The sequence below is a fragment of the Oncorhynchus keta genome, chromosome 21, assembly GCF_023373465.1.
Source record: "Oncorhynchus keta strain PuntledgeMale-10-30-2019 chromosome 21, Oket_V2, whole genome shotgun sequence".
Lineage (NCBI taxonomy): Eukaryota > Metazoa > Chordata > Actinopteri > Salmoniformes > Salmonidae > Oncorhynchus > Oncorhynchus keta.
The window spans coordinates 53,422,263-53,445,523 of NC_068441.1; the positions used below are offsets into that span (position 1 = coordinate 53,422,263).

At 46.6% G+C, this 23,261-nt stretch overlaps 2 protein-coding genes across 3 annotated transcripts in view; both read left to right on the forward strand.

The window, feature by feature from the left end:
• Positions 1-840: 840 nt before the first annotated feature.
• tamm41 (TAM41 mitochondrial translocator assembly and maintenance homolog) lies at positions 841-15,509 on the forward strand. Its single transcript, XM_052474230.1, has 8 exons — positions 841-1,270; positions 3,400-3,582; positions 5,198-5,290; positions 6,581-6,731; positions 9,098-9,243; positions 11,665-11,830; positions 13,104-13,166; positions 13,295-15,509. Exons 1-8 carry the CDS (start codon positions 1,133-1,135, stop codon positions 13,369-13,371), a joined length of 1,017 nt encoding a protein of 338 aa, XP_052330190.1. The 5' UTR covers positions 841-1,132; the 3' UTR covers positions 13,372-15,509.
• A 1,691-nt stretch (positions 15,510-17,200) lies between these two features.
• vgll4b (vestigial-like family member 4b) overlaps positions 17,201-23,261 on the forward strand; it is a 120,670-nt gene continuing 114,609 nt past the window's right edge. Inside the window, exons 1-2 of one of the 2 annotated variants that reach the window (XM_052474232.1) lie at positions 17,201-17,439; positions 21,291-21,368. In XM_052474232.1, coding sequence (XP_052330192.1) covers positions 21,305-21,368 — 64 coding nt within the window. In that variant the 5' untranslated portion in view covers positions 17,201-17,439; positions 21,291-21,304. Of the gene's footprint in view, positions 17,440-17,468; positions 17,595-21,290; positions 21,369-23,261 lie in introns of those variants that run through there. The other variant, XM_052474233.1, reaches the window with a different exon arrangement.

Genomic DNA, 23,261 nt, shown 5'->3' on the forward strand with positions numbered 1-23,261 from the left:
AGGCACTAACTCCGCCGTCGTTGAACAAAGCCCATGTGGGAATAATGAACGTCTCGTTTGGATAAACGCCCAAAATAACGTATATGGTAAACACAGGCTTGGGAGATCTTATACGTTTTGTTCTAAGCCTGTTCATTTTTCAACTCCACAGTTAACTCTAATCACCACAGACAACAGCGTCACATTCAGTACAGTCAACTCCTACTAATCCTTCTTCACCACCTCCTTCCTCACCACCTCCTTCCTCACCACCTCCTTCTTCACCACCTCCTTCCTCACCCCTCCTTCTTCACCACCTCCTTCCTCACCACCTCCTTCCTCACCACCTCCTTCCTCACCACCTCCTTCCTTCACCACCTCCTTCCTCACCACCTCCTTCTTCACCACCTCCTTCCTCACCACCTCCTTCCTCACCACCTCCTTCTTCACCACCTCCTTCCTCACCACCCCCTCCTCCTTCCTCACCTCCTTACTATCGCTGCATACTCCTTCCTGTATTCCATATACGATGATTCAGAATGTGCCCATTGAATTGGGTGGAGTAAAAGGCAAGCAACATTCTGTATTATTCAACACCCCATGAAATGACACCATATATACATTCTACAACACTTTTACTGTAGCACCTATTTCATTCACAGTGATTAGCACTGGGGGCGTTTATTTGACCTTGGAACATGTTTGAAAACCCCAAATGTCACTTAAATATGAACACATGTGACTAATTAATGTTAATGTTTAGATAATTATTTTTCACATCATGAATAAATTCAGGTATTGACACTTTTCTACAATTACGTGGAGGACTTTTATTTAGAACGTTTCTGAAATTCCGTAACCCGGATGTACTTTCTTAGTGTTGATGACGAAAAAAGCAACAAAAGTGCAGATAATATTGGCACATCTAGCTATGTATTAAAGTCAGGAACCATGATCAAAGAGAACTTCTGTGCCATGCTATTGCGTAGGCTTATGTGACCGTTTGCTGCTTCACTTTTCTCGTGTTTGTAATTATTAGATAAGAAATAGCGGAGCCGGTGAATATACTTTGCAATGGCCGGTTAGCTAAGTTGGCTGAAATGTCATTCTCAGTCTTGTTGTAGCTCCATTTATATGAAAGCGCATTGCAATCATGACTCTTCCAGCTCTGCAGAACACCAGTGTGCTCTACCGAAGAATACTGTCGCAGTTCCCTCAAGACATCAGCCTCGCATTTGCATATGGATCTGGAGTATTCAAACAAAATGGAACTAGCCAAGGTCAAATGGGGGTAAGTCGTGAGACATAATATATTCTTTAGTATATGCATGTCATTAGACGAAATGATACAGGCAGTAGGCTAGGAAGCCTGGGTGCCAGTGTGCTCTCTTGCCAATTTATGGAACCGTCTGTCATGCCAAACTTTAAGAGGAACTAGCAAGAGCGCAGATATATATATATATATATATATACACAAAAGTAGATTAACTAACTTCAAAGTAATGACTCGGGGCGTCGGGTTTGATACGAAAGCTTCTTTTAGTAAGAATAGTTGTTCACGTTACATTTAACAACTTTGTTTTGGTACAGAGCAATGCAGGTAAGATGCTGTTGGAAAGTCAGCCACAATCATTAGCACCTGCACATAATTGGCGCGTTATCTCTCTCATTCCCGTTCCCGACTTTAGATCCAGCAAGTAGTCTCTTCGCCAACTGTTCAGCCACACCCGTTTCTGACAGGTGTATAAAATCGAGCACACGGCCATGCAATCTCCATAGACAAACATTGGCAGTAGAATGGCCCGTACTGAAGAGCTCAGTGACTTTCTATGTGGGACTGTCATAAGATGCCACCTTTACAACAAGTTACATTTCTGCCCTGCTAGAGCTGCCCCCCGGTCAACTGTAAGTGCTGTTATTGTGAGATGGCAACGTCTAGGAGCAACATCGCATCAGCAGGCGTAATGTGTAAAAGAAAAACAAGTCTGTCCTCGGTTGCAACACTCACTACAAGGCTAAGATCACAATGCCAAGCGTCGGCAGGACTGGCGTTAAGCTCGCCGCCAATGGACTCTGGCGTGATGAATCACTCACTCTAGACGCATCTAGGTTTTGGCGGATTCCAGGAGAACGCTACATGCCTCAATAGAATGCTACCTGTCCCGATGCGTAGTGCCAACTGTAAAGTTTGGTGGAGGAGGAATAATAATGGTCTGGGGCTGTTTTTCATGGTTCGGGCCCCTTAGTTCCAGTGAAGGGAAATCTTAACGCTACAGCATACAATGACATTCTAGATGATTCTGTGCTTCCAACTTTGTGGCAAAAGTTTGGAGAAGGCCCTTTCCTGTTTCAGCATGATAATTCCCCCACACTAAAAGCGAGGTCCATACAGAAATAGTTTGATGAGATCGGTGTGGAAGAACTTGACTGGCCTGCACAGAGCCCTGACCTCAACCCCATTGAACACCGTTGGGATGAATTGGATCGCTGACTGCGAGCCAGGCCTAATCGCCCAACATCAGTACCCGACCTCACTAATGCTCTTGTGGCTGAATGGAAGCAAGTCCCCCGCAGCAATGTTCCAACATCTAGTGGAAATCCTTCCCAGAATAGTGGAAGCTGTTATAGCAGCAATGTTCCAACATCTAGTGGAAAGCCTTCCCAGAAGAGTAGAGGCTGTTATAGCAGCAAAGGGGGGGGGACCAACTCCATATTAATGCCCACGATTTTGGAATGAGATGTTCGATGAACAGGTGTCCACATACTTTTGGTCATGTAGGGTAGATATCAATACCGCAGTTGTTGAAATACAACGTGTATGTAACATAACATTGATCAATGAATATATGTTACTGGAATTAAATTCCTACATGTTTTAATACCCAATTAAATTAAACACTCTGTCCACTTCTAGGAATTTGTAAGACTCTTATTTGCATAAAATGGACAGAGACCAGTCTCAAAATCAATCAGCAGCGTTTATTCTCGGGAGTACTGAACACGATACAGTTTACCACGGGTTATAAACTGAAAATGACGTCATTAGTTTTCTAACTGTCACATCTCTTCTTCACCCACCCTGGTACAAAGGCAGTATCTCAAGCCTTCCCACATCGTCTCCCTACCAATTTAATATAATTTATGAGCCATGGTCTTCCTGTGTAGATAAGCATTCCAGCCAGTCTGACGATAAGTTAATTAATTTCTACCAAGGAACAGACAGTCATTGTTCTAATTCTTGATTATAATTACACACATTATATTCAGTACTAGGATTAAAAGAAAATTCCTACATCTATACAGTAACATAAACTAGTATTCTGATTAGTCAGTCCTGATTGAAATGTATACATAATTAGTCATTATTGATTTAAAATCCTTTAACAATATAACTGACAAGAGCATCTCTTCTCCTCCCAGAAAAACATGCTGGATTTTGTGTTCGCTGTCGACGATCCAGTCACCTGGCATACCATGAACCTGATGCAGAACAGGAAACACTATTCTGTATTAAAGTTCCTGGGTCCTAGGAAGATCAGCCGGATACAGGAAGAACACGGGGCTGGGGTGTACTACAACACCTTAGTACCTGTGGATGGAAGGGTAAGCCTGTATGTTTTAGGTATTCCCTCCAACGTCAGTTAGACCGAGGAGCTGATCGTGGAGCACATCCCCATTACCGATCCACATCCACACGTCCACATCCACATTACCCATCCACATTGACATCCGAGTGTCTGCAGTGCCGAGCGTCTGCAGTGCCGAGCGTCTGCAGTGCCGAGCGTCTGCAGTGCCGAGCGTCTGCAGTGCCGAGCGTCTGCAGTGCCGAGCGTCTGCAGTGCCGAGCGTCTGCAGTGCCGAGCGTCTGCAGGGCCGAGCGTCTGCAGGGCCGAGCGTCTGCAGGGCCGAGCGTCTGCAGGGCCGAGCGTCTGCAGGGCCGAGCGTCTGCAGGGCCGAGCGTCTGCAGGGCCGAGTATATAGGGACAAATACTTATTTTCCACCATAATTTGCAAATAAATTCATTAAAAATCCTACAATGTGATTTTCTGGATTTTTCTTCTCATTTTGTCTGTCATAGTTGAAGTGTAGCTATGATGATAATTACAGGCCTCTCTCATCTTTTTACGTGGGAGAACTTGCACAATTGGTTGCTGACTAAATACTTTTTTACCAAACTGTAATTCTATAGTCACTCCCACTAAGGCCAGTTTAGAATGGTTGATGTCCCAGATTTATATGCGCTGTGTGCAATAGTCTGGGGATGAGGTTTCTACAATATAGAAAATGTGCCCTTGAGCACTTCAGCCTAATGTGCTCCAGGGGCACCGTGCTACTATGGCAGACCCAGTAAAACAACACATTTCACTGCACCAATAAAACAACACATTTCACTGCACCTCTCCATCACATTTCACTGCACCTCTCCAACACATTTCACTGCACCTCTCCAACACATTTCACTGCACCTCTCCAACACGTTTCACTGCACCTCTCCAACACGTTTCACTGCACCTCTCCAACACGTTTCACTGCACCTCTCCAACACGTTTCACTGCACCTCTCCAACACGTTTCACTGCACCTCTCCAACACGTTTCACTGCACCTCTCCAACACGTTTCACTGCACCTCTCCAACACGTTTCACTGCACCTCTCCAACACGTTTCACTGCACCTCTCCAACACGTTTCACTGCACCTCTCCAACACGTTTCACTGCACCTCTCCAACACGTTTCACTGCACCTCTCCAACACGTTTCACTGCACCTCTCCAACACGTTTCACTGCACCTCTCCAACACGTTTCACTGCACCTCTCCAACACGTTTCACTGCACCTCTCCAACACGTTTCACTGCACCTCTCCAACACGTTTCACTGCACCTCTCCAACACGTTTCACTGCACCTCTCCAACACGTTTCACTGCACCTCTCCAACACGTTCACTGCACCTCTCCAACACGTTTCACTGCACCTCTCCAACACGTTTCACTGCACCTCTCCAACACGTTTCACTGCACCTCTCCAACACGTTTCACTGCACCTCTCCAACACGTTTCACTGCACCTCTCCAACACGTTTCACTGCACCTCTCCAACACGTTTCACTGCACCTCTCCAACACGTTTCACTGCACCTCTCCATCACATTTCACTGCACCGCTCAAAAATCTTGTTTTAATCTGGCTTTATAACCTAAAGGTCTTCTCTCTCTCTCGACAGATAATGAAGTATGGCGTGATTAGTACTGACTCTCTGATTGACGACCTGCTCCACTGGAAGACATTGTATATTGCTGGTAGACTCCACAAACCGGTAGGTGTTGGTCCCTGTGGCAGAGGTGACTGTACCCTAGAGCAGAGGTGACTGTACCCTAGAGCAGAGGTGACTGTACCCTAGAGCAGAGGTGACTGTACCCTAGAGCAGAGGTGACTGTACCCTAGAGCAGAGGTGACTGTACCCGAGAGCAGAGGTGACTGTACCCGAGAGCAGAGGTGAAAAAGGTGACTTGTTTTACCCGAGAGCAGAGGTGACTTACCCGAGAGCAGAGGTGACTAACCGAGAGCAGAGGTCTTCTCGAGAGCAGAGGTGACTGTACCCGAGCAGATAATGAAGGTATGTACCCGAGAGCAGAGGTGACTGTACCCGAGAGCAGAGGTGACTGAGCAGAGGTGACTACCCGAGAGCAGATTGACCGACAGAGGTGACTCCACTGAGAAGACATTGCAGAGGTGATTGCTGGTGAGACCCAAAGCAGAGGTGACTGTACCCGAGGCAGAGGTGACTGTACCCGAGAGCAGAGGTGACTGTACCCGAGAGCAGAGGTGACTGTACCCGAGAGCAGAGGTGACTGTACCCGAGAGCAGAGGTGACTGTACCCGAGAGCAGAGGTGACTGTACCCGAGAGCAGAGGTGACTGTACCCGAGAGCAGAGGTGACTGTACCCGAGAGCAGAGGTGACTGTACCCGAGAGCAGAGGTGACTGTACCCGAGAGCAGAGGTGACTGTACCCGAGAGCAGAGGTGACTGTACAGAGGTGAGAGCAGAGGTGACTGTACCGAGAGCAGAGGTGACTGTACCGAGAGCAGAGGTGACTGTGTGACTGTACCCGAGAGCAGAGGTGAGGACAGGAAGCTGACTATGTTATTGTTGTGGAGGTGAAGATCCTAGTGCAGGGTGAGGACAGGAAGCTGACTGTGTTATTGTTGTGGAGGTGAAGATCCTAGTGCAGGGTGAGGACAGGAAGCTGACTGTGTTATTGTTGTGTAGGTGAAGATCCTAGTGCAGGGTGAGGACAGGAAGCTGACTGTGTTATTGTTGTGTAGGTGAAGATCCTAGTGCAGGGTGAGGACAGGAAGCTGACTGTGTTATTGTTGTGTAGGTGAAGATCCTAGTGCAGGGTGAGGACAGGAAGCTGACTGTGTTATTGTTGTGTAGGTGAAGATCCTAGTGCAGGGTGAGGACAGGAAGCTGACTGTGTTATTGTTGTGTAGGTGAAGATCCTAGTGCAGGGTGAGGACAGGAAGCTGACTGTGTTATTGTTGTGTAGGTGAAGATCCTAGTGCAGGGTGAGGACAGGAAGCTGACTGTGTTATTGTTGTTTAGGTGAAGATCCTAGTGCAGGGTGAAAACGGGAAGATGCGTGCTGCGTTGGTGGGGAACCTGAAGAGCGCTGTGACTGCCTCCTTCCTCATGCTGCCTGAGAGCTTCTCTGAAGAGGACCTGCTCCTGCAGATTGCCGGGCTCTCCTACGCCGGTGACTAGACTTTTAGTTCCATTTTAATTATTTAGGGGCAACGTACCATTACTTCATTTTAAATAAAGTAAACAAACACCTATCACCGAAAGTAAAACCTTTTTTTAAAGTAGCTGCTATCTGCAAAGTCGACGTGAAGCACAATTAGTTTTTTTTCCCTTTTTCTCCCTAAGCTGTTGACTAGTGTAACATTACTGTTATGCTTCACCGGCAAAATGGTGGTACGTTTCTGTTAGTTTTAGTGTTTTAGTGTTTTAGTGTTTTAGTGTTTTTCCTCAGCTTGTTTGAGCGCACAGTTTTTTATTTTTTATTGAGCTGAAAGTTCGGTAGCTGAAGTCTTTACTACCCTTCAGTGATTGGTCAACAGTAAGGATTCTTCAATTAAGTGTTTTTTTTTTTTTTTTTTTTTGTCATTCAACGAGAGACGACAAGTTTTCATGTACGTTTTTTTCACTTGAGAAATACTGCGCCGAACATCTTAGTTAAATTGCGCAACTAAGACCTCAGCAAAAACCTAAACAAGAAATATGTAACTAATGTTGATCTTTGATGTAATTCTATTTTGAGGACATGTTATGTTCTTGGTTGTATGGCATATGAAGCGGGAGAAAGAGTCATATATTTTTTTTCTGGTTTTCCGAGGCACAGACACGTTTGTGTCACCGAGCCGAGTTCTACTAGGACCAAACTCATGCTAGTATACGAATGCTTTTTATTTATTTGATTTTATTTTACCTTTATTTAACTAGGCAAGTCAGTTAAGAACAAATTCTTATTTTCAATGACGGCCTAGGAACAGTGGGTTAACTGCCTGTTGAGGGGCAGAACGACAGATTTGTACCTTGTCAGCTCGGGGGTTTGAACTTGCAAACTTCCGGTTACTAGTCCAACGCGCTAACCACTAGGCTACGCTGCCGCCTCTGCACTCTAACCACTAGGCTACCCTGCCGCCTCTACACTCTAACCACTAGGCTACCCTGCCGCCTCTACAATCTAACCACTAGGCTACCCTGCCGCCTCTGCACTCTAACCACTAGGCTACCCTGCCGCCTCTACACTCTGACCACTAGGCTACCCTGCCGCCTCTGCACTCTAACCACTAGGCTACCCTGCCGCCTCTACACTCTAACCACTAGGCTACCCTGCCGCCTCTACAATCTAACCACTAGGCTACCCTGCCGCCTCTACACTCTAACCACTAGGCTACCCTGCCGCCTCTACACTCTAACCACTAGGCTACCCTGCCGCCTCTACAATCTAACCACTAGGCTACCCTGCCGCCTCTACACTCTAACCACTAGGCTACCTGCCACCTCTACACTCTAACCACTAGGCTACCTGCCGCCTCTACACTCTAACCACTAGGCTACCCTGCCGCCTCTACACTCTAACCACTAGGCTACCCTGCCGCCTCTACACTCTAACCACTAGGCTACCCTGCCGCCTCTACACTCTAACCACTAGGCTACCCTGCCGCCTCTACACTCTAACCACTAGGCTACCCTGCCGCCTCTACACTCTAACCACTAGGCTACCCTGCCGCCTCTACACTCTAACCACTAGGCTACCTGCCGCCTCTACACTCTAACCACTAGGCTACCCTGCCGCCTCTACACTCTAACCACTAGGCTACCCTGCCGCCTCTACACTCTAACCACTAGGCTACCCTGCCGCCTCTACACTCTAACCACTAGGCTACCCTGCCGCCTCTACACTCTAACCACTAGGCTACCCTGCCGCCTCTACACTCTAACCACTAGGCTACCCTGCCGCCTCTACACTCTAACCACTAGGCTACCCTGCCGCCTCTACACTCTAACCACTAGGCTACCCTGCCGCCTCTACACTCTAACCACTAGGCTACCCTGCCGCCTCTACACTCTAACCACTAGGCTACCCTGCCGCCTCTACACTCTAACCACTAGGCTACCCTGCCGCCTCTACACTCTAACCACTAGGCTACCCTGCCGCCTCTACACTCTAACCACTAGGCTACCCTGCCGCCTCTACACTCTAACCACTAGGCTACCCTGCCGCCTCTACACTCTAACCACTAGGCTACCCTGCCGCCTCTACACTCTAACCACTAGGCTACCCTGCCGCCTCTACACTCTAACCACTAGGCTACCCTGCCGCCCCTTTAATTCTAGCCCCGTGTTACGTCCCAATTCACCTCGAACACTTCATTTATATGCTTTTAAAAATGGTGGAAACTCCCTCCACGCAATGCTTACACCAATCAAATGCTTTTTGAATCCATGACAGGGTGTGAAAACGCACACATGGTGAGAAGGGTGGAGAATATTGGTTATTAGTTATAACTGTTCTGCTGGTTGGTTGTGAAACTGTCTGTTGTCCCACCCAAGGGGATTTCAGGATGGTGATTGGAGAAGACCGGTCCAAGGTGGCTAACATCGTCAAGGAAAACGTCCAGCACTTCCGCATCCTCTACAACAATATTCTGCAAGAGTGTCCACAGGTGGTGTACAAGCCACAACAGGGGAAACTGGAGGTGAGAAGTGTGTGTGTGTGTGTGTGTGTGTGTGTGTGTGTGGGCCTCAGCAGGGGAGGCAGGAGGTGAGAAACGCAGGTCTGGCCTCCATCCCAATTGTGTTCATATGATAATGTGTATACATTCTATATCAGGGCTCTTCAACCCTGTTCCCAGAGATTCCCTCCTGTAGGTTTTAACTCCAGCCCTGTTCCTGGAGAGATTCCCTCCTGTAGGTTTAAACTTCAACCCTGTTCCTGGAGAGATACCCTCCTGTAGGTTTAAACTTCAACCCTGTTCCTGGAGAGATACCCTCCTGTAGGTTTTAACTCCAGCCCTGTTCCCGGAGAGATACCCTCCTGTAGGTTTTAACTCCAACCCTGTTCCTGGAGAGATACCCTCCTGTAGGTTTTAACTCCAACCCTGTTCCTGTAGAGAGACCCTCCTGTAGGTTTTAACCCCAGCCCTGTTCCTGGAGAGAAACCCTCCTGTAGTAGGTTTTAACTCCGACCCTGTTCCCGGTGAGACACCCTCCTGTAGGTTTTAACCCCAACCTTGTTCCTGTAGAGAGACCCTCCTGTAGGTTTTAACCCCAACCTTGTTCCTGGTGAGATACCCTCCTGTAGATTTTAACTCCAACCCTGTTCCTGGAGAGATACCATCCTGTAGGTGTGTTTAAGTCTGGAGGGTCAGTTTTTCCAGCTGACGCTCCTCCCCAGGACCCCCTAACCAGCTGACGCCCCTCCCCAGGACCCCCTAACCAGCTGACGCTCCTCCCCAGGACCCTAACCAGCTGACGCCCCTCCCCAGGACCCCTAACCAGCTGACGCCCCTCCCCAGGACCCCTAACCAGCTGACGCCCCTCCCCAGGACCCCTAACCAGCTGACGCCCCTCCCCAGGACCCCCTAACCAGCTGACGCCCCTCCCCAGGACCCCCTAACCAGCTGACGCCCCTCCCCAGGACCCCTAACCAGCTGACGCCCCTCCCCAGGACCCCTAACCAGCTGACGCCCCTCCCCAGGGCCCCTAACCAGCTGACGCCCCTCCCCAGGACCCCTAACCAGCTGACGCCCCTCCCCAGGGCCCCTAACCAGCTGACGCCCCTCCCCAGGGCCCCTAACCAGCTGACGCCCCTCCCCAGGACCCCTAAACCAGCTGACGCTCCTCCCCAGGACCCCTTAACCAGCTGACGCCCCTCCCCAGGACCCCCTAACCAGCTGACGCCCCTCCCCAGGACCCCTAACCAGCTGACGCCCCTCCCCAGGACCCCCTAACCAGCTGACGCCCCTCCCCAGGACCCCCTAACCAGCTGACGCTCCTCCCCAGGACCCCCTAACCAGCTGAAGCCCCTCCCCAGGACCCCCTAACCAGCTGACGCTCCTCCCCAGGGCCCCTAACCAGCTGACGCTCCTCCCCAGGGCCCCTAACCAGCTGACGCTCCTCCCCAGGACCCCTAACCAGCTGACGCCCCTCCCCAGGACCCCTAACCAGCTGACGCCCCTCCCCAGGACCCCCTAACCAGCTGACGCTCCTCCCCAGGACCACCTAACCAGCTGACGCTCCTCCCCAGGACCCCCTAACCAGCTGACGCCCCTCCCCAGGACCCCCTAACCAGCTGACGCCCCTCCCCAGGACCCCTAGCCAGCTGACGCCCCTCCCCAGGACCCCTAGCCAGCTGACGCCCCTCCCCAGGACCCCTAGCCAGCTGACGCCCCTCCCCAGGACCCCCTAGCCAGCTGACGCCCCTCCCCAGGACCCCCTAGCCAGCTGACGCCCCTCCCCAGGACCCCCTAGCCAGCTGACGCCCCTCCCCAGGACCCCCTAACCAGCTGACGCCCCTCCCCAGGACCCCCTAACCAGCTGACGCCCCTCCCCAGGACCCCTAGCCAGCTGACGCCCCTCCCCAGGACCTCCCCAGGACGCCCCTCCCCAGGACCCCCTAACCAGCTGACGCCCCTCCCCAGGACCCCTAACCAGCTGACGCCCCTCCCCAGGACCCCTAACCAGCTGACGCCCCTCCCCAGGACCCCTAACCAGCTGACGCCCCTCCCCAGGACCCCCTAACCAGCTGACGCCCCTCCCCAGGACCCCTAGCCAGCTGACGCCCCTCCCCAGGACCCCTAGCCAGCTGACGCCCCTCCCCAGGACCCCTAGCCAGCTGACGCCCCTCCCCAGGACCCCTAGCCAGCTGACGCCCCTCCCCAGGACCCCCTAGCCAGCTGACGCCCCTCCCCAGGACCCCTAACCAGCTGACGCCCCTCCCCAGGACCCCCTAGCCAGCTGACGCCCCTCCCCAGGACCCCCTAGCCAGCTGACGCCCCTCCCCAGGACCCCCTAGCCAGCTGACGCCCCTCCCCAGGACCCCTAGCCAGCTGACGCCCCTCCCCAGGACCCCCTAACGTGTATATGTTCTAGGTGTGTAATATGTGTATCTCTTCCAGGTGGATAAGAGTCCAGAGGGTCAGTTTGTCCAGCTGATGGCCCTCCCCAGGACCCTGCAGCAGAGGATCACACGACTGGTGGACCCGCCTGGGAAGAACAGGGACGTGGAGGAGATACTACTACAGGTGGCCCAGGACCCAGACTGCGGTTCTGTGGTGCAGCAAGGTATGTAGTTCAGTGGCTGAGGTAGCAACACGTGGAAATCGTTGGGACTATCTGTTGCAGCTCAAGTCGACTACAAAAACCCACAATGCAATGCGCTCTCTATGGGCTGGCTAACTAGCTAGCTATGATCAATGGCTCATTCGAGAGAAGACAACCTCCCGCGTTATGACATCGGCCGGTATTAAATCTGACATGTATTGACATGTATTGATAGATGTACATGTATTGATACATGTATTGACATGTATTGATAGATGTACATGTATTGATACATGTATTGACATGTATTGATAGATGTACATGTATTGATAGATGTATTGACATGTATTGATAGATGTACATGTATTGATAGATGTATTGACATGTATTGATAGATGTACATGTATTGATAGATGTATTGACATGTATTGATAGATGTACATGTATTGATAGATGTACATGTATTGATAGATGTACATGTATTGATAGATGTATTGATAGATGTACATGTATTGATAGATGTACATGTATTGATAGATGTACATGTATCGATAGATGTACATGTATTGATAGATGTATTGATAGATGTATTGACATGTATTGATAGATGTATTGACATGTATTGATACATGTATTGACATGTATTGATAGATGTACATGTATTGATAGATGTACATGTATTGATAGATGTATTGATAGATGTATTGACATGTATTGATAGATGTACATGTATTGACATGTATTGATAGATGTACATGTATTGATAGATGTACATGTATTGATAGACGTTTTCGCGATCTAAAAGTCGTATTCCTATAAACAATCCTATTGACTTGAGATTCAATAGACAATTTTTCTGTCAATTTTGCATTGATATCAGAGGTATCTTTTTCACTCCGGTCATCACTCTGTTGAAGTTTATCGCGACGCTACGTCACACCGGCCCGAATTTCTGCCTGCATGAATTGCAGTAGCTCCGAGACCCAGGAAATGACCCAGGAAATGGATGGAACATCCGCTCAGAGATGCACAAAAAACAATATAACATTCAAAGTGAATGTTTTCTCTTAATAAATTCATGCTTTCAAAATATGTTTTTACAATGGTGAAGGGAGTACCAAGATGGGGGAGGGTGTTGGCTTCAAAACAGTGCCCTCTACCAGTCATCGTGTGTGTGTGTGTGTGTGTGTGTGTGTGTGTGTGTGTGTGTGTGTGTGTGTGTGTGTGTGTGTGTGTGTGTGTGTGTGTGTGTGTATAAATCATTGACCCAGACTCTTCTGTTTCTTTCCTACAGGGATATCGTCAATAGTGAAGTCGTCAAGCATAACTCAGACCGCCAAAGGAATCGCCACGGCTGGTAAAAACAAAAATTAATAGTTTGCTTCTATTATATATTTTAATTAATTTGAGGATATCAACACTAAGTACACATACATCATACAGGGCAGATGTACAGGTCTACCTGACTGTGTTCTCCTCATACAGGGCTGCTGAAGTCTCTGTCCTACAGCACCAAGAAGCTCCAGAAGATGTGGAAGGGATGGAGAATGAAGAAGCCTTGATCCTCCCAGTTATATTTAAGCAATAAGGCACCTCTGGGGTTTGTGGTATATGGCCAATATACCACGGCTAAGGGCTGTTCTTACGTACGTACGAACGACGCAACGCGGAGTGCCTGGACACAGCCCTTAGCCGTGGTACATTTACATTTACATTTAAGTCATTTAGCAGACGCTCTTATCCAGAGCGACTTACAAATTGGTGCATTCACCTTATGACATCCAGTGGAACAGTCACTTTACAATAGTGCATCTAAATCTTAAAGGGGGGGAGAAGGATTACTTATCCTATCCTAGGTATTCCTTAAAGAGGTGGGGTTTCAGGTGTCTCCGGAAGGTGGTGATTGACATATATCACAACCTCCCCGAGGTGCCTCATTGCTTAAATATAACTGGTTACCAATGTAATTAGAGCAGTAAAAATAAATGTTTTGTCATACCCGTGGTATACGTTCTGATATACTACGGCTTTCAGCCAATCAGCATTCAGGGTTCGAACCACGTTTTTTTATAAATGGCTATATACTGTACAGTTCCTTTCTGCCTGGATGAACTGATATACCAACCTGTTCCCCTTGGGGGGCAATGTTCAAGAGGATGCAACACCACAGAACGTTTTAGATAGAAATGTGTTGTGCACAACATGTATACGATACTCTGTCATGCACAATAGGGAATTTTTTACCTGCAGCGTTGTGAATGTTTCACCTAACTGAATATAACCCAGTTACACAAAGAGGTCCTTTAAAAAAAAAAAAAATGAAGCCCCATTTCCCTGCACCTGTCTTAATCTACATGTCTATAGGGTCTGTTGACCGTTTTAATCTACATGTCTATAGGGTCTGTTGACTGTTTTTACATCGGCCATTACCTGGGGTGTATTCATTCTGCCAAACCAAACTTTTTTTTAGTTGCAGACGTTTCGTCAAACAGAACAAAACCGGGAGTGCTGATCGATTTTTAACTGAAATTTTGGTTGGAGGCGGCTTATGGTGAGACAAATGAACATTCAATTCTATGACAACAGTTCCGGTGAACATTCTTGCAATCAGCACGTTCCCTCAACTTGACATCTGTGGCATTGTGTTGTGACTAAACTGCACATTTTTAAAGTGGCTTTTTTTGTTGTTGTTGTCTCCCAGCACAAGGTGCACCTGTGTAATTATCATGGTGTTTAATCAGTTTCTTGATATGCCACACCTGTCAGGTGGATGGATTATCTTGCTCACGAACAAATTTGTGCACAAAATTTTCAAGAAATAGGCTTTTTGTGCATCTCGGGGATATTTTACTTTCAGCTCAAGAAACATGGGACCAACATCTTATCTGTTGCGTCGTATATTTTTCTTCAGTGTACCAGAATCCATTGCACGCCTACTTGTCTGGTCTGTGTGGTGCAGACATGGGAGAGACAGACGAACACGTGATAGCTGCTTTGCCAGGTATCTCTCTCTACCTGTGATTGATCGGTGGTATTCAGCAGTCATAAAAGTATGAACTACAAAAATAGTGTTGTTTTTTTGTTGTCAGACAGCAGCTCTATAGAGATGAGATGACTTAGTGATTCTGTCAGACAGCAGCTCTATAGAGATGAGATGACTTAGAGATGAGATGACTTAGTGATTCTGTCAGACAGCAGCTCTATAGAGATGAGATGACTTAGTGATTCTGTCAGACAGCAGCTCTATAGAGATGAGATGACTTGGAATTCAAATATTAAAGTTATCATATAGACTTAAAACAGCAGAAATACCTTAGCCAGAATTTATTCACATTCCTTTTAATAAGTGATGAGCAGTAATGGACAGTCAATACCATCATGGAACTTACTGTTTTATTCTGTGTCAACCCACAATGCATTTCATGTCAAAACAAAATAATTGAAACCAAAATGGAAAATCCGGCACCAGGAAGCACCTATCAGAATTTTGACGAATAGAAACTCTCACCAAACTAAAATGTTTTGTTTGGCAGACTGAATACTCCTCTTGGATAACATCTCGGCACATTGTGTGTCACCCACAATGATGTAGGGTGTAAAGTTACTTTTTAGTGCACTTAAAGAGAATGAAAGAAACTGTCACTCATATCTTTGTACAATGGCAGTTATTATAAGAATGGAATAAAGCGTCATCACCTTGGTTCTCAGTATCACTGTCTCTCCACCCCACTGCACTTAACTCAGACGGGTTAGCTGACACCGAAAACAATGGGGCAGAATGCAGTGTGTTGTGATTCTGAACGGTCGAAGAGCAAACGACAAGAATCTGCCATGTGGGAAGTCATAGGTGGCTCGTTTTTAATCTTGTTTTGGATTGTCACGTCTTTGCTAAGAAGGTTAGAATTCACTATAGCTTGCTAACCAACAACTGGAATGATGTATTTGAGACAAGTGGTCATTTGCGAAAAATGTAAGTTTAAAATAAACATTAAAAACGAAATATAGTTTACATGTTGTAAACAATCTAAGCCAACCCAGTCTTGTTTTGCTCCATAGTTGCACGTGTTTGTTGCTGAACAACCAAGCAATCTTTTTCGATTTGGATCACGTGTGTGTGACTTGAGAGCTAGTGCTAAATAAAATGGTTTGTTTCCCTTATCTGCTGAATCACTAGACAAGTGTGGTTCTCTTTTAAAAAAGACGACCTTGACAAAGCCATTGCTATTCTAAAAGCACATGGACAACGCTATTGAAATACATAGTTAAGCCTAGTTAGTTTATTACATTGACAAACAACTGGGCTTTGCTCTGGGCCTGTTAGGGCACATGATTTATTCAGAGGGTATATTGCCGATCACATTTAATGTGCACCCCCGCCTCCTACGCGGGATGGGAAACAGGATTCACCCCCCACAAAAAAGTAAACAACTTCTGTTTAAAAACAAAACAGATCCCTACACTGGCTCAAGGGGAACCTGGGAGGGCAGGTCTTCCAGCACCAGTACCCCTTGCAAGTCTTAAGATATAAAATCCATACGTGGCAAAAACTATTCTGCCTCAGCCACAATAATATCAGCCACAAGACCTATTTGAGACTTGTGCTGTACAGATTAACTGTGGCAATAATCCTTAACACACAGGGTATCTTTTGTGTGGCAGCAAACATTTACTACAGGCTGTGGTGTGTCCAGCACCATCACTTGTTTTCTCGATTATTTTTAATCGCATTCGATTGACCTCAATCGCCTTCCCCCTTACAGGTTCACTCCAGGAACTCAGTATCATGATCCCCCACCACAATTACAACACTGTCGTCCTTCTACACACCGTTCTTCAGTGTACTCAGTTCGTCTGCGCACGCACACTTGAAAACATTGTCAAATCCTTTACAATTCTTACACTGCAATGGTTTGGGGATGAAAGCTCTTACAGCGTAACTTACATAACCAAGCTTCACGTAAGTATTTGCTCTTTATATATAAAAAAATAACAGGACTGACAGACTTATTTTTCCTCCATTCAACCAGCGAGTATCTTCACCTCAAAAAGGTTTCCACACGCATCCCAACAAGAAGCGATTAATTATCATTCACAATACACGTTTACTTCACTCCAATTTCAGACAATTTCCGTTTTGTTCCAGTTTTCGATATTACTGTTGTCCATTCAGAACATTCGTCTTCACCAATTATTACTCGACGCGCTACTCGATTCGAACTCCGCATCCACTTCCGCCATCTTCCCTCCCACCTCTTCGTTCGTCCATCGGGAACGTTATTTGCAATTATTTCCTTGTCTTGTACCTGCAACGGATGTGACGCAATGTCATTATCATAATTTATGCCGATATTATTTCGCGGAGCTCGACCAATGAGCGCTCTCCACTTTCACCACCTGCTAGGAAGAGAATTCTATCATTCCAAACATTCTTCCCCCTTTCGTTTACAACGAAGTTCGTAAGTTTTGTTGTCGGACCGCATATCCATTGTTTTTCCACTCACCTCGGACACAAAACAATTAAATTGGTCCGTCGCCCACCCCTGTGGATTCAAACGGAGCCAGGATTGTTTGCGTTATTATCGGCGCGAATATAACGCCGAAGATCCCAAAGTGGCGCTCTAAGGAAGGTGGTATGTACCATGTCACGACCAGGCAACTATAATACTAGTTCGATGCTGAGACACTTTAGTAAGCTGCAGTGCATGCTTGTTGCGTGACAATTCATGAATGACATTGCTTTACAACTGAAAGTAGAGGAGAGGGGGGTGTTTCCCCAAGGCAAAATGTAAGTGTGACTAATGGTTTAATGCTTGGGAGACGATGAGTAACATTATTAGTATAAGTAGGCTAAATAACGTTCGAATTTGAAGACAATTTACCATAATAAGTCGTACATGGTTTATGTACCCTCCTGTGTTAACTATTCCTAGATACATGGGAAACAGGATAAAAGTTGTAACGTTGAAAATGTCATGAGAGTAATGTCCGTTAGTGTGGACTATATCAAAGTGGTTTTCCCGAAGAATGGGAAAAAACGAAGGCAGGAACGGTATCTTCGGAATGTTGAGTGTGGGAAGCGAGAGAAGACGACGGGAGTAGTGCGTGCTACAGTGGAGGCTGGTGACTCGAACACCATTAGGAGGACCGGAGACTCACGGTATAGGCACGAACATCAGACGAGGAAAAAAGTTTGTCTGAAAAAAAAACGTCTATGACAAATGATTTTAACCTAAAACATTTAATAAAGGCATTTTATAGGAAAATATTCAACTAGGTAGTAGCAGTGTGCAGGATAGGCTAATTTTATTTATTTTTTAACCTTTATTTAACTAGGCAAGTCAGTTAAGAACAAATTCTTATTTAGAATGACAGCTTAGGAACAGTGCCTGTTAACTGCCTGTTCAGGGGCAGAACGACAGATTTGTACCTTGTCAGCTCAGGGATTTGAACTTGCAACCTTCCGGTAACTGGTCCAACGCTCTAACCACTAGGCTACCCTGCCGCCCCTCCACTCTAACCACTAGGCTACCCTGCCGCCCCTCCACTCTAACCACTAGGCTACCCTGCCGCCCCTCCACTCTAACCACTAGGCTACCCTGCCGCCCCTCCACTCTAACCACTAGGCTACCCTGCCGCCCCTCCACTCTAACCACTAGGCTACCCTGCCGCCCCTCCACTCTAACCACTAGGCTACCCTGCCGCCCCTCCACTCTAACCACTAGGCTACCCTGCCGCCCCTCCACTCTAACCACTAGGCTACCCTGCCGCCCCTCCACTCTAACCACTAGGCTACCCTGCCGCCCCTCCACTCTAACCACTAGGCTACCCTGCCGCCCCTCCACTCTAACCACTAGGCTACCCTGCCGCCTCTACACTCTAACCACTAGGCTACCCTGCCGCCCCTCCACTCTAACCACTAGGCTACCCTGCCGCCTCTACACTCTAACCACTAGGCTACCCTGCCGCCTCTACACTCTAACCACTAGGCTACCCTGCCGCCTCTACACTCTAACCACTAGGCTACCCTGCCGCCTCTACACTCTAACCACTAGGCTACCCTGCCGCCTCTACACTCTAACCACTAGGCTACCCTGCAGCCTCTACACTCTAACCACTAGGCTACCCTGCCGCCCCTACACTCTAACCACTAGGCTACCCTGCCGCCTCTACACTCTAACCACTAGGCTACCCTGCCGCCCCTACACTCTAACCACTAGGCTACCCTGCCGCCCCATGGATGTATTGTGTTGGAGAGCTCAACACTTCCACTCGGGGCAGGACAGGATTGTACTGATAAAGATGTGCATTTCGACTAAACCGCCAACACATAAAATGATCACATATCTCCCTTATTTATTGCAGGATTTTGATATGTAATTTAATCAACATTAGACACGAGTTAATTTTGAATACTAGTTTAACAATTTTAAAACGAGTTTAAACACTTCACTGAAAAGTATCAACATTTCGTCACTACAAAATGTACGTGAGCTAATTGGTGTAACGGATGTTAAACAGCTAGCTTAGTTAGCAGTACACCCCAAAATGTATGTGAGCTAACTGGTGTAAAGGATGTGAAACGGCTAGCTTAGTTAGCGGTACACCCCAAAATGTATGTGAGCTAACTGGTGTAAAGGATGTGAAACGGCTAGCTTAGTTAGCGGTACACCCCAAAATGTATGTGAGCTAACTGGTGTAAAGGATGTGAAACGGCTAGCTTAGTTAGCGGTACACCCCAAAATGTATGTGAGCTAACTGGTGTAAAGGATGTGAAACGGCTAGCTTAGTTAGCGGTACACCCCAAAATGTATGTGAGCTAACTGGTGTAAAGGATGTGAAACGGCTAGCTTAGTTAGCGGTACACCCCAAAATGTATGTGAGCTAACTGGTGTAAAGGATGTGAAACGGCTAGCTTAGTTAGCGGTACACCCCAAAATGTATGTGAGCTAACTGGTGTAAAGGATGTGAAACGGCTAGCTTAGTTAGCGGTACACCCCAAAATGTATGTGAGCTAACTGGTGTAAAGGATGTGAAACGGCTAGCTTAGTTAGCGGTACACCCCAAAATGTATGTGAGCTAACTGGTGTAAAGGATGTGAAACGGCTAGCTTAGTTAGCGGTACACCCCAAAATGTATGTGAGCTAACTGGTGTAAAGGATGTGAAACGGCTAGCTTAGTTAGCGGTACACCCCAAAATGTATGTGAGCTAACTCGTATGCAAAGATTGAACAAGTAGGATGTTATTATTACTAAACTCCAAAAACCAGTGGTGGCCAACGTTGCTCCACTGTTCCCTGATCGACTGGGGGAGCAGATTTCTATTCCAGACCAGCAATAACACACATAACTATCAACTCATTAGATTGGATAAGTTGAATCAGGTGTGTTATTGCTGGGCTGAAACATAACCCTGCACCCAGCAGACGTCCTGCAGGGTTGGCCTGCTCCAATTGTAATAGGTTTATACATTGTGTGTGATGTTTAACTGTATATTTTGTTGCTAACATAGGTACACCTAATCCATGGGAAACAGGATATTCCCTAAGTCTCAGGTTTGGGACGTTAATTGGGATCTCACTCCATAATTTCCAGAAAAAAAAATAAGAAATTGGCTTAAAATTACTCAAATTAAAATATAAATTTATAATTCTGTTATCTCTCCTTCCTCAAAGTTTTCCATGCTAGAGACTGGAACTCTATCTGACAGCTGGAAATGAGCTAGCTGATTATATTTAATTAACTTAGCTAAACAGTATGTAAAGTTAGCTAGCTCGCTAGCTAGCAAAGCGGCCTACTGTAGCTCGGTAGCTAACTAGCTAATAATACCTTTTTTTTCTCTTTTTTTTTTTTTTTTACATTTTCAAAATGTATTGACTTATAATATGTTCTGTCTCTGATTTAATTGAGTTCTTGAAAAAATTAAATAATTGTCACCCTTCCCGTATTTTTCTGGTGGTAGTGTGCAGCCAGCCAGCCAGCCAGCCAGCCAGCCAGCAGGCAAAAAGTGTGTGTCACGTTTAAGTTAAGCACGCTCCTAAGGGAGAAGTCCATTACTGTGCAAGTCTATGGCAGCTAGAACCACAAGCCTCTATAGTATTGCATTGGAGGCTTCGAAGTCAGAGGAGAATGTGAAATTCCTGAACACCGGCTATACCATGGTGCTAACCCTAGAGGGTGCTGTTGAGACTACTGTCGACTTTCATTGCAAAACATTGCGTTTTAATCAGGTATTTGATGATGTGACCTATATTTAGTATAGTTTTATTTATACAGGATCACTTTTTATGTTTTGAGTAGGATGAGCCTCCCACTGGAGCTATTTAACACGAGACGCAAGTAAATAATGCATCCTGCTTGGAGCCACGTTCTAGCCCAGTAATAACACATGGTTATACATGAAACGCTATAGTAAGCATGCAGTCCATTTTCATCATAATCCATAAAGATTACAGTTATTTTAAATGTAAGTCTTTCTTTTCAGGTTTGTTGTGAAGAATGGAGACTCCATTGGATGTTCTGTCTAGAGCTGCGTCGTTAGTGCACGAGGATGATGAGAAACGTAAGTTTGCTCCTAATACAGTATCTGGGAAGAACTGTGAGTGTGTGTGCCGTCAGGCTTTGGTGTCTGATATACTTGAGCCTCTAAGCTACTGTTTATGGTCAGATAATGGTGTCTGATATACTTGAGCCTCTAAGCTACTGTCTCTGGTCAGATAATGGTGTCTGATATACTTGAGCCTCTAAGCTACTGTTTATGGTCAGATAATGGTGTCTGATATACTTGAGCCTCTAAGCTACTGTCTCTGGTCAGATAATGGTGTCTGATATACTTGAGCCTCTAAGCTACTGTCTCTGGTCAGATAATGGTGTCTGATATACTTGAGCCTCTAAGCTACTGTCTCTGGTCAGATAATGGTGTCTGATATACTTGAGCCTCTAAGCTACTGTTTATGGTCAGATAATGGTGTCGCATATACTTGAGCCTCTAAGCTACTGTCTCTGGTCAGATAATGGTGTCTGATATACTTGAGCCTCTAAGCTACTGTTTATGGTCAGATAATGGTGTCGCATATACTTGAGCCTCTAAGCTACTGTCTCTGGTCAGATAATGGTGTCTGATATACTTGAGCCTCTAAGCTACTGTTTATGGTCAGATAATGGTGTCGCATATACTTGAGCCTCTAAGCTACTGTCTCTGGTCAGATAATGGTGTCTGATATACTTGAGCCTCTAAGCTACTGTTTTTGGTCAGATAATGGTGTCTGATATACTTGAGCCTCTAAGCTACTGTCTCTGGTCAGATAATGGTGTCTGATATACTTGAGCCTCTAAGCTACTGTCTCTGGTCAGATAATGGTGTCTGATATACTTGAGCCTCTAAGCTACTGTTTATGGTCAGATAATGGTGTCTGATATACTTGAGCCTCTAAGCTACTGTTTATGGTCAGATAATGGTGTCTGATATACTTGAGCCTCTAAGCTACTGTCTCTGGTCAGATAATGGTGTCTGATTTCCAGTGGGGCAAAAAGTATTTAGTCAGCCACCAATTGTGCAAGTTCTCCCACTTAAAAAGATGAGGGAGGCCTGTAATTTTCATCGTAGGTACACTTCAACTATGACAGACAAAATAAGAAAAAAAATATCCAGAAAACCATATTGTAGGAATTTTAATTAATTTATTTGCAAATTATGGTGGAAAATAAGTATTTGGTCAACAACAAAAGTTTATCTCAATTCTTTGTTATATACCCTTTGTTGGCAATGACAGAGGTCAAACGTTTTCTGTAAGTCTTCACAAGGTTTTCACACAATGTTGCTGACCATGAAGGCCTGATTCACACAGTGGTGAGGGCACCACTCTGGTCTTCTAGACCGGTGGAAATCTGTCCTTTGGTCTGATGAGTCCAAATTTGAGACTTTTGGTACCAACCACCATGTTTTTGTGAGATGCAGAGTAGGTGAACGGATGATCTCTGCATGTGTGGTTCCCACCGTGAAGCATGGAGGAGGCGGTGTAATGGTGCTTTCCTGGTGATTTATTTAGAATTCAAGGCACACTTAACCAGCATGGCTACAAAAACATTCTGCAGTGATGGGCTTATTTTTTAAATTTTACCTTTATTTAACTGGGCAAGTCAGTTAAGAACAAATTCTGCCTAGGAACAGTGGGTTAATTGCCTTGTTCAGGGGCAGAACGACAGATTTTTACCTTGTCAGCTCGGGGATTTGAACTTGTAACGTTTCGGTTACTAGTCCAACACTCTAACCACTAGGCTACTTGCCTCCTCTACACTCTAACCACTAGGCTGCCTACCTCCCCGACACTCTAACCACTAGGCTACCTGCCTCCCCTCCACTCTAACCACTAGGCTACCCTGCCTCCTCTACACTCTAACCACTAGCCTACCCTGCCTCCCCTACACACTAACCACTAGGCTACCCTGCCGCCCC

Excerpts from the sequence above, each read along its gene's own strand:
- tamm41 (XM_052474230.1), top strand. The coding sequence starts at position 1,133 with ATGACTCTTCCAGCTCTGCAGAACACCAGTGTGCTCTACCGAAGAATA. Across the intron at positions 1,271-3,399 it reads CTAGCCAAGGTCAAATGGGG|AAAAACATGCTGGATTTTGT; the intron begins GTAAGTCGTGAG and ends TTCTCCTCCCAG. Across the intron at positions 3,583-5,197 it reads TAGTACCTGTGGATGGAAGG|ATAATGAAGTATGGCGTGAT; the intron begins GTAAGCCTGTAT and ends CTCTCTCGACAG.